A 12,105-nucleotide genomic window follows, 5' to 3' on the forward strand; every position below is an offset into this window, starting at 1 on the left:
AATGTCGCAGTGTGTCACAAGATGTTCTTTGTATTACAAACTATACATGGAGTGAGATTTTCAATACCAAATATTTGTGAAAAGTGGTCCTTTCGTGGAAGATGGGTGGGTGTTGTAAAGAGCTAAAGCAATGAGAGAATAAATCCAGTTTGAATGAAATTTAGAATGCTAGTAAAACTATTGGTAAATAAAAATGCTCCATGATTAGAGACAGCAAAACTTTGTAATAAACATATATGGGTAATGTGAAAGGAAAATTAATACAGTATCTTAAAAGTTGTGATTTTATAATGTTAATGTTCATGGTTGGAGTATGGAAAGATGATCACACCATGAATGATGAAAGGTTGGCGAGTGATAGAGTTCTGATATTTGAAAAAAAGGCTGATATTTCAATGACTGAGATGGTATGGACATGTGATGAGAAGTCATGAACAGCTGTTGATCAGGAAGGCAATAGATATAGAAATACTAGTATAAACTGTAGGGAGGCCCAAGAAATCTTGGGAAAAATAACAGATGAAAACCTAAAACTGATGGAATTTCATGAAGACAGAGCACAGGACATAAGAGAATGGAGAGAACTAATTTTTTGTCCAACCTCATTAAGGGAAAAACTGATGTGAAAATATTTATGATGATGAAGAGGAAGATGAACTCAAATTGAGAATATTAGAATTTCTTATAATCAAACTTAAATAATTGGAATTCAAAAATATATATTTACTGTTCTTCCATGATTATAGCAGCATCCTTAAAGTCTCCTCCAATGCCTCCCACGTCGTCAGGTGTATCTGTTCCCAAGAGTCCTTGTTCACCTGCTTTTAGCCAACACTCTCGACTGATTTGGCCATCTTTCTCCCATCTAAAAATAGAGAAAAAGAAAATTATCAATAACCATAACTTTTGATATATAATCAATTAAAATCACAAATTTTAAGTAATTTGTATTTTTCCTAACAATACTTACCTCGAACTACTTTCTTAGGAGTATCTGGGATCTCCTCCCAACCGACCAGAGTTTTGTGTAGTTTACCCTAGTCCCGTTTTCTATGAGGGGTAACCTCAGGTGGAGTGGAACACGCCCTGAGGCTATCCCCAGGTCAGAGAGCATGCTTGCTCAGGTCTTGATCTCCAGGAAGTTCTTGATAGCTTAGGTATCTATGAAGTCCAGCAAGGCACTCGGGGTAGGATGGGCGGGCCATTACCCGAAAGTAGTTCGAGGTAAGTATTGTTAGGAAAAATTCAAATTACTTATAATTTGTGATTTGTTCCAACACAGAGTACTTACCTCGAACTACTTTCTTAGGAGACTTATACCTTAGGAGGTGGGAGTGTCCTTCAGGACCTAGAGACCGTGACGAGAATAGAAGAGGAACCTAGGTAGGAGACTAGGTTCTGCTGACCTCAAAGAAAACACAAGAAAATAGGGAAAACTACGCAAAAAAAAAAAAAAAAACCCATCTTAGTGTCTAAGTAACTCACTTCTGCAAGAATCCTAGGAGACATGTTCTTCCAATGATAGTGTATCCCATGGCAGTTTCAGGGGGCTACCCGAGTCATTTCCGGTAAGGGAATAGGGGAAGGAAGAACAAGGGGGCTCAGGAAGGAACCTGTGTCTCTTGGACTCGCTACCCGCAGTTACCACTGGGGCTACACCATTAAACCGTTTGGAGCGCGGAAATGATGGGACCGAGCGAGAACCCGCCCAGGGACTCTCTCGAGTAGTCCTTCAAGCAGTGAGCCGTAAAGGTCGACTGGTTAGACCAAGTACCTGCCCTCAGGATTTGGCCCACTGCCATGTTCTTCTCAAACGCCAAAGAAGTATTTTGACTCCTAATGCTGTGGGGTCTCGGCTTTCCTGGAAAGGGGACCCCTACACTACTGTAGGGCCTGACGATCACTTGCCTTATCCAGAAGAAGAAAGTGTTCTTGGAGACTGGCTCCTTCACAGTCCCGAGGAAAATGAACAGACTCTTGATCTCGGGATGAAGTCTAGCTGTCCTTTCTAAATACTGCCATACGTACTGCAAGTCCCTCGGGTTGTCCGAGCGAGGGATAGCTGGCACTGAGAACAATTCCACTTTGGGGTCCCAAACAGCTGGATTCTGAGTCTTGGCTACGAAGGAGGGTAAGAATCTGAATGTAGTTTCTCGCCAGCCCTTCTAGTGTGAGATCTCGTACGACAGGCCAAGAATCTCACCTACTCTTTGCTGATGCTAGAGCTAAACGAAAGACTGCCTTGAGGGTGAGTTCCTTGTCTAGACTGTCTTTTAGAGGCTCGAAGGGAGGTTCCAAAAGCATCTTCAAGTACCCTAGCCACATCCCCCTGGGGGGCACTAACGGCTTGGGGGAAAAACGACTGCTCGAAGCTCTTGAAGAGCGTCGAGATCTACCTGGAGGCACCCAGGTCTATGTCCTTCAGGAGGAAGACTTGGGATGGACATGTGCCCACTTCATCCCGGAGATAGACCAGGAAGTCTGCTATCTCGTGAATGGAGGCCCCTAACGGCCTGATGTTCTTCGAGGAGCACCCCTTAGAAAAGGTAGCCCACTACGCCTGGTACACCTCGAGGAGCACCCCTTAGAAAAGGTAGCCCACTACGCCTGGTACACCTCGAGGAGCACCCCTTAGAAAAGGTAGCCCACTACGCCTGGTACACCTCGAGGAGCACCCCTTAGAAAAGGTAGCCCACTACACCTGGTACACCTCGAGGAGCACCCCTTAGAAAAGGTAGCCCACTACGCCTGGTACACCTCGACTGACGAACGCCTCAGGTACCCTGACATCCTTGATGCCGTCCTCGACGGAAATCTTTCCTTTTTCAGGAGACGCTCGATAACCTCCACGCGTGAAGGAGGGACCAAGGGTTTTCTTGGAACCTCTGGAAGTGAGGCTGCCGGAGAAGGTCTGGTCAGTCTGGAAGTGGCTCAGGTGTAAGGCATGGCAGTTCCTTTAGATCCGCGAACCACTCTCTCTCTGGCCACCAGGGCGCTACCAAAGTCACCCACAGGTTGGCCGTCCGTCTCGTTGGAAGGCGTCCTCGAATGCTGCTGCTGGATCTGGCACAGGAAAACAAAACACGGGGAGCTGTGCGTTTAGTCTCGTGGCGAAGAGGTCTATCACCGGCGAGCCCCACTTTAGAGAGAGGGTTTTGACTACTTCTGGGTGTAGGGACCACTCGGGCCCTACCACTCGACCCTTCCTGTTGAGGCCGTCGGCCAGGACGTTCCTCTTCCCCGGAGAGAACCTGGCTGAAAAATGAATTTGTTCCACTTCAGCCCATTCTAGGAACTCCATCGTGAGACTGCACCGTTCCTTTGACTTCAGTCCTCCTTGCTCTTTCACATAGGCCACCACCGTGGCGTTGTCGCACCCCGGATCCACGGAGCTTCCCCAGGGTAGATGGACATCTCTAGGCACGCTCTTTGTACGGTCCTCATCTCCAGCACGTATATGTGCAGGTTCGTCTCCTCGACTTCCCATTTACCTTTTGCCGTTTTGTCGAGAAGATGGGCACCCCAGCTCTCCTTGGATACGTCCGTGAACAGGAGCATCTCCGGAGGGTCGGCAGCAAAGGGCATTCCCTTGAGGGTGTTCATTCCGATTGCTACCACCCCAGGACTTCCTTCGTCTCCAGGGACACCAGGACTATCTTGTGCGGGGAGTCCTATCAGTCTTTGCCAGACCTTGGCTCTCCTGGGCTGGCCCGACAGGAAGGGCCAGAGTATCTGTTTCAGGGTGTCCAGTTTCTCCGCGGAGGGGAAGGCCCTCGCCATCCGGGAGTCTAGAACCAACCCTAGGTAGGTCATCCTGGTGGAGGAAATCAGCCGGGACTTCTCCAGGTTGATGATGATACTCAAGACGTTGTAGAACTGCAGGAGCATCTCGCCTTGCTCCCTCAGTACTTCCTCTGAGACTGAAAGCAACAACCAGTCATCTAGGTACCGAATCTGGCAGACGTCCTGTTCGTGCGCCCAGCCTGAAACTGTTGCGAAGACCTTCGTGAAGCCCTGAGGACTGTCGACAGTCTGAAGCATAGGGTTTTGAACTGCCACGTTTTGGTACTCCATTTTACCCTTAGGAACCTCCTGTTGGAGGGATGAACAGTGACCTGGAAGTAGACGTCTTTGAGGCCTATGGACCTCATGAAGTCCTCCTCCTTCAAGGTCGCTAGGACCGACTTCGGAGTGTCCATCTTGAAGTCGGTGTTGCACACGAATTGTTGAGAGCTGAAAGGTCTATGACTGGTCTCCAGAACCCTGTCGCCTTCTCCACCAGGAAGAGCCTGTTGTAGAACCCTAGACTCGGTTTTTCGACTGGTTCTACTGCCCCTTTCGCCAGCATTGCCGAGCATTCTTCCTGCAATACTGCTACTCTCAAGGGGTCGTTGGGTGCCAACCACTCCGCCTGTTGATCTGGGATCCGAGGTGGGGGTCCGCTAGGAAGGGCAGCTTGTACCCCTCCTTTAGTACTGCTACGGTCCACGGATCCGCTCCGTGGTCCCGCCATGCTTGCCAAGATCGTTTGAGGCATCCCCCCACCTGAGGCGCCAGCAGGAGTAGGGGGCCTCCCCTCCTGACTCCTTCGAGAGCCGCGGCCTGAACGCCCTCTCCTGGAGCCCGAGTAGGAGGGTCTGAAGGTTAACTGAGGAGTCGAAGCTCCCCTACGGGGGGCAAGGCAAGGGAAAGATTACGTGTGCCAACTTCTACATCCGACGGGCGGACGGAGCCGAAGAGGCACTGGGCAAAGGTGCGGGGGTCTCTCTCCAGCGGCCACTGAGGCAGGCACTGGAGAGGCAATAGCCCCGTTCAACCCGCTAGGGGGAAAACCACTTTGCCTTCGTCACGGATGGAGCCGTCAGGAATGGGGTTATCAGTCATGGGTCTACCCCCTCCCGGGGAAATCCGCGGGGTTTAAGTACCCTGCCATGTCAGCGGCCTCTTTCGATGCTTGGATGGGGCTGGCTCCATCACGGATGGAGCCGCCAGGACGGAGGTAGCCGTCATGGGTGTGTCAGCGGCCACCTCCAATGCTTGGATGGGGTTGGCCGGGACGATGGAGCGGCTATCTCCATCACGGATGAAGCCACTGGGACGGAGGTAGCCGTCATGGGTCTACCCCCTCCCGGGGAATCCGTGGGGTGTGCGTACTGTAATGTAAAAGTGAAATATATAAAGAATAAGTTAATAAGGTTCAGTGACTTGGGACGAGAATAAAAAACTAGATCGCGAAGAACTACGTTTTCTCTCTCTCTCTCCCTGTACAGTGACTTGGGACGAGAATAAAAAACTAGATCGTGAAAAACTACGTTTTCTATCTCTCTCCCTGTACAGTGACTTGAGACGAGAATAAAAAACTAGATCGCGAAGAACTACGTTTTCTATCTCGCTCCCTGTACAGTGACTTGGGACGAGAATAAATATCTGGATCGCGAGGAACTACGCGCTCTCTCTCTCTCTCTCTCTCTCTCTGTAAGTTACGAGAGTAATGGCTCAAGCCACTCACTCTCCGATAAATAAAAGGCTATTTTACTAAAGAAAAATACTAAAAGGACTAATTACAGGTAATTGCAAAATAACATGTTCCTTTTATCTAGTACAAGTTAAAAACTTCAGTTTGTAAGAAGAATGTACTAATCGTAAAAATCGATACAAAGTGAAAACGTAATATCGTGACGATAGACTGAAAACTGCGTAGCATAAATAAACTGAACGCTAGTTAATCTTTGAAAACAGATCGAAGACTATCCAAAGAAAAAAATTTTAAAAAGACAAAAATTTTCTTAAAATATTTTCTTAAAATATTCATCACATCGATCCATAAAAATACATAACTTACTCGGCATTTAGTACAAATGGAGTGGGGATCGATTGAGGCCTAAGGAAGGCGGGAGAGACTTTGGACTCTTAAAGCCTTTCACACACTTCCTATACACAGGGGAAGGGTCGGCCATTATGGAAAATCCAGAGAGAGATCAAACAAGCAAGGGTCAAAATAGTCAAAACAAAAAGAGTTTCAGGAAAAATCGTAAGAAAATCCAATAAAGCGAAAGCCATTAACCAAAACACAAGTACTTCACCAAAGCTGTTGCAAACTTGAAGGTTATGCGCAAGCATGAAATTCCAATGTTGTCGCCACAGCGGCAGAGAAGAACTGAGGACTTGAGAAATGGTTCTAGTATCCTGGCGAGTGGTGGCGCTAGTAGTACACCTAGCTACTCAATCTTCGATTGCGTGCGAGTTTTGAATTTTCTGCCCGACGTCAGAGACGTTAGCTATATATATATATATATATATATCCACCGGCTAAGTTAAATGTTTAAAAATATATTCCTTTTATATTATAAAAACTTAAATACTTTTGGTTTGTAAGAAGAATTTAATTTTTCATTCTCTGCATAGAAAAAGAAATGAATATGCAAGTCATGCTACGTAGTACTGTAACTACATAGTTTACGTCATATGATTGTGACGTCATAGTGTTGGCGGAGTGTTTTCCTTCCACCATCATGTTTTTAAGAGTAGGTTCGTTATTTCTACAGTAGGTGGAAAAAACTCCTAATCCTACCCCTTTCAAGTTATGAACATATCGATCATAACCCAACCACTACTCTGTCAAAATAAAACCAAACGAGCGAAAGCCAACAGTAAATTGTACATCACCAGGATGACAGCAATTATACAGGTTACAGCGAGTGAAAAATCCAACGATGTTGCCGACAAGAGCGGCAGGGAAGATCTGAGGAATCATGGAATGATTCCAGGTACCTCGCTAGAGGGCGCGCAGGTGGTACACCTGGCTACCCAATCTGCGATTGCCGCAAGTTTTGAAATTTCTGCCGGACGTCAGGGACGTATAGCTATATATATAACTACCGGCTAAGTCAGATGTTTAAAAAAGCATATCTTACAGATGCATATTTAAAAGTGCTTTGGGTGGGCAAGCAAATATGCTTCTAAAGTATTTAAAACAAACAAGGAGGGCATGACAGCATTAGTTAGTACAAATTACTATCTGATAAGCTAAAAGTATATTATGATGCATATGGTAAAATCTTAATAACCCCAGAAGTCTCTACTTACAGGTTTCATTAATACTTTATTTCTGTGGTGATGGTTAACTTAATCAGAGAGGGGGTGGTGTTCTTATACCCTACAATTGTCTGTCCTTTTTATTAAACAGCTCTTATACCAGAAGACTAGTCAATGGAGCAACATCATTGCTGTTTATTGTTGGAATGCCGTATTTCATACTTTAATCCCCCCATGGCTCAAGGTGTCAAATTAGAATTTTTGTAACTTATATGTATCCTTTGCACAAACAACATTTAATGCTAGAACTACTACATGCTTCTCGGGCGACTGTATGAGGGACTGCTAAAAGCCTCTTCAGAGCACCATTTTCTATTTATTCTCAAAAGATTTACTCAGGATATTACTTGACTTGTATTATTTTTTCTTGATAAAACTACTTGTCTGGTACAAGTTTTAATGTTTAGAACCATTCTACTATATATTTTTTTTTTCTTAATTGCATAACTGTTCTTGCTTTCTTCCTCAAATAGTTACTGACTAATATTTAAGATATAAAACTTTCAAATAAATTTCTTATCAACATTTCACTTGTTTTCTTGCGATTGTGACATGTTTTGCTAGACTTCTTCCTTCATTGAGTAAAGGATGAATTTACGAGATTCAACCATATTGGCAGGCACTGGGGCCTTGAAGGCCATTCAACACGCATACTACTGGGAGTTTAACTACATAGTTCCACTTAGAAGTAAATGAAGAAAAAGGCTGGACACCAAGATGCAAGAAAGAAAGCAAGAATGGAGTACATTATAGTAAAAGGTTACAAAGCAAGTACAGTAGATGCAAAAGTTAGGATAGAATAGTTTACAAGGAGAATCATAAGTGATCTTGTTTCTTTGTGTTAAGTTACAATGGGTTCGTATATAATTTTCTCTTCTGCTATTATTGGTTGCTTTATTTTCTCATCTCTATGTCATATTTCGAGCTGGAAAACACGTGAAAGAGAAATTGTGATACGACAGTCACTAGGAAAGAAGTCCATATCCTGCTACAGTGAGTGGTTTCTAAAAAGATGGCGATTAAAATCACAATTCAAAACATAAATGTCTACTGTACTTATAGAGTATATTTGCATGAATGCCATGTATTTGCTGAATATAAGACCAGACTAACAACATGGTATTACTAATACTTTTTTAAAGTTGATTGAATTCAACCCATGAAGAGAAGTAGTTATAATACAAAAATATCTTTGTTTAACAAAGTAAAGCAATATAGTATTCTATAATGTAAAAGGCTTAAGACGACTGTATAGGGGTGGACTGCTATTACATTAGATTAGGTGCTTATGAGAAGGCATATACCCAGATTATAATGATAATACACATCATGAAACATCATCTTGAACCTATCAGGTACTCTATACTTACTGGGAATGGTATGGCACAACTTCTTCGTTGAAAAATTTTCGAACGGAAGTTCTAAACATATCGTGATCTTCGTTGAATATTGTTCGAGTGCCAATATCCATCATGGTTGGTGCCTGGGATGTTGTTGGTCGGTAGGTGACAAGGGTCTCCTCTGCATCAGCGGAAGGTTCTCCATCACGTCTGAAATAAACATTTGTTACAATAAAAGACAATCAGCAATGTATCTACAAAAACTGAATTGGGAGTGTTGATAAATCTTTTAAAGAGGCAACTATTCTTCTTCAAAGCAACAGCAACAATGTACAATACTATAATTTAGTTTGTATTGTGGGATTTTCCAGGGAGAAAAAAAAAAAAAAAAAAAAATTTCGCACTGGAAACACTTCTAGCAAATGAAATGTAAACCTTTCATAAGTACAGTAAATTAAAGACTCCAGTGCTTAAGAAAAATATATCTGGATGAATGATAATCCTATATAATAATCACCATAACTCCAAAAATGGTACTGCCAATGAAAATGTCAAAGAAAAAAATATTAGTTCTACCTTAATAAATATACAAGGACTCCGAAAGTTTATTATCTCTTTGCCGGATATAAAGTTTTTTATTACCTAAGAGATTATGTAACTTGAAAGCAGTTATCAATTAGTACCATAATTATTACTGCACCAGACAAGATAAACAACAAATTCAAGGTTAGTAAACCAGAAGTGAATGCAAGATAAAAATCATGTAAGATAAAGAGATAATGATGTCTTTTTAAGAAAATGCTATACATCATTTAAAGGACCAGCATGGGAAGGCTCTGGAAATTCAAAAGACAATATTCAGGGGCATATATTCACAATTATATAATATGCATTATAAAATGCATCTTGATAAAGATATTAGGCCATTACAGTATTATAAAATAACTTAAAAATGCACTTGTTTAAAAAAATACTGCATAGGCAAAACAGTATGCATTTATTTTGCTATTTAGAACTGTATGGTTTACAACTGGAACTGATCTACAGGAAAATCTATATACAGGTAATTGCTTATGGAAGCTTTTTCAAAACAGTTATGCAAATTTCAAATACTGTACCAAGTTCAAAACTTTTTTATGTGGAGTAGTAGTTAGCAAAACTCCGAGAATAAATGTAGTGTAAATTATTTTATCGACAAATCTGGTATACTGCTTGAGAAGATTAACAAGGGAAAAATTAAATTTTTGATCAGCCAAAATTTCAATCTTTAGACAGACATTACATCTACTGTAATTATGATGCAGTTGTCTTGGTGAACTATTAGAATCATACCCATCAATGTTAATTGTACATCAATTTTCAATGGACATATTTTGGATTTAAAAGAATGAATAATAGCACAGCAGATAATAGTCAAGTACATCATTTCTCCTCTTTATAAGCTAATAATTCTAGATTACCTTTATTAAAAAGCAGTGATAAAGAAGATAAATGAAGACAATAATATTCCCTATGGCCCTGTCTATACTAACTGTATATAATAGGGTGAATAAAATGAATATGACAAGAATTACTAACAATAAATCTCAAGGGCTCAATGGAAAGATTTAAGAGAATAAAAAGACTTGAAGAAGGAAAGTGGCATTGGTTAAAATCAGCAAGTGCATGAAAGGAATATAAAATTGTAAAGTTTCAATACAATCAATGGGTTAAGAAAATAAAATCCATAGGCAAATCCAATAGCAAACAAATGGCAGGAATATAAATAAATCATATTGTCTCACTATCGTATTGAGTTTTGAGACACCAATTTCCATAAGTAAATCACTTCACTGTGGCTGCTAAACTGCAATTACCGGACAATATTTTCAAACCACTCACCAATGTATCATTGCTTAGTACAGTCAGCTAATGTAAAGTTATGTTTCAAGTAAAAGTAATGCTGGTTTAAAGACTGAAAGGGTTTTCCCATTTCCCCTTCTTTACTATTTTCTTTTGATTTGTTATTTACACAGTTTTGGACATGTAAATTTGTAAATGACTCTCTTAAAATGCTCACTTTGTAAAAGCAACTTACATATTTCTAAGTGTTCTCCAACTACCGAGTGTGCTGGATTACTGAGAGGGAGACCCGTTCTGCTCGACTTTCCAATATGATCATCAGTCCTGACTTTGAAGGCACAATAAGTGCTCCCAAATCAGCTAACTTGGTAGTTTGGACATGTAAATTTGTAAATGACCGATGATCTAATGGCAGTCGGCAGGCGGTCTTTGAAACGAAAAAAAAACGATCTAATTTTAAACGGTTATCTAAGACAATATCACAAATTGCTTCTCGGTTTACTTTTGTAAACAAGTTTAAAATTAGATAGATTTTTCGTTTCAAAGACCACTTGCTGACAGCCATTAGATCATCGGACATTTACAAATTTACATGTCCAACCTGCCAAGTTTGCTATTTTGAGAGCAATTATCGTGCCTTCAAAGTCAGGACCGATGATCATACTGGAAAGTCGAACAGAACGGGTCTCCCTCTCAGTAATCCAGCACATTCGGTAGTTGGGGAACACTTAGAAATATGTAAGTTCGTTTTACAAAGTGAGCATTTTAAGATAGTCGACTCTTATTCTTCAGTAAGTGACTTAAGAATTTTAGAGTTTCTTCACATAATATATTTTAGGCCTTACCTCAATTGTAATAACATATGATATGGGGTTTGACCAAGAAAACAAACTTATTGCATATGCAGGTGATGGTACTCCCTTTGCATTAATTTCATCTCCGGAATGTATCCCTATCGTAATCTTCTCAAACAAATAATTGGGTCTGAGAAACCTGGAAAATTCAAAACTCGGTGCAAGTGTTTTTTCCATTAAGCTGATTAGTTGTTTTATTTACCTTTTATAGTTATCTTTTACTTCTCCATTTCATTTCTGCACTGGGATACTTTCCCTAGTGTAGCATTTATCTTTTCAGATTAATGTTGCAGCTTTGCTGGTAATATATATCAATACTGGCTAACAAACCAACATTTATGGAAATTAAAATGCAAAACATTAAGTTAAACACCAGCAGTAATAATAATGACACAAAGGAATAAATAATTGAAAAATGAAGACGTACAGTAATTACTAGAAACTTCATATTAAATAGATTGAAGAACATATGTAAACTTACATTGAACCGAGATCTATTGGCTTGAATTCCCTGAGGTCTCAGTTGGCAATAACCCAATTGGCAATGAGAAGACTGATATACCCATATGACATGAGGGAGATTACAGTATGATTTTTTCCTAACATTGGCCAACTTACATATGTATGTGTTGATTTACACAATCATCACTATATACTGAATTAAATTGAGTTCATACTTAAATTATGTTGTAAGTCTCATCCATGCAATTCCAAAAAATATGATGAATAAATTTATTTGATTAAAAGACTCAATTCAAAGGAAAACAATAATTTTAGAGGAAAGCAAATAATGAATGATCATAAAAAAAACTTTTCAAAGATTTTTCACTGTTTTCCCTACTAAATTAATGAGTATGCTGTGCTGTACTGTATTTGGCTTTGTGTACTTGATACTTTAACATTAAGTATTTTCCCATTAATATTATCATCATTATTACCAACCAAGCTAAAACCCTGGTTGGAAAAGCAGAATG

At 40.8% G+C, this 12,105-nt stretch overlaps 1 protein-coding gene across 3 annotated transcripts in view; it reads right to left on the reverse strand.

Annotated features, from left to right (window-relative positions):
• Positions 1-12,105, reverse strand: part of LOC137618082 (long-chain specific acyl-CoA dehydrogenase, mitochondrial-like) — a 55,022-nt gene that overhangs the window by 26,318 nt on the left and 16,599 nt on the right. For all 3 annotated transcript variants that reach the window (XM_068348057.1, XM_068348055.1, XM_068348056.1), the window contains 2 exons: positions 8,466-8,645; positions 728-865 (listed from right to left, as the gene is read on the reverse strand). In XM_068348057.1, the coding sequence (XP_068204158.1) occupies positions 728-865; positions 8,466-8,569 (242 nt within the window). In that variant the 5' untranslated portion in view covers positions 8,570-8,645. The remainder of the gene's footprint in view (positions 1-727; positions 866-8,465; positions 8,646-12,105) is intronic.

The sequence above is a fragment of the Palaemon carinicauda genome, chromosome 24 (assembly GCF_036898095.1).
Source record: "Palaemon carinicauda isolate YSFRI2023 chromosome 24, ASM3689809v2, whole genome shotgun sequence".
Lineage (NCBI taxonomy): Eukaryota > Metazoa > Arthropoda > Malacostraca > Decapoda > Palaemonidae > Palaemon > Palaemon carinicauda.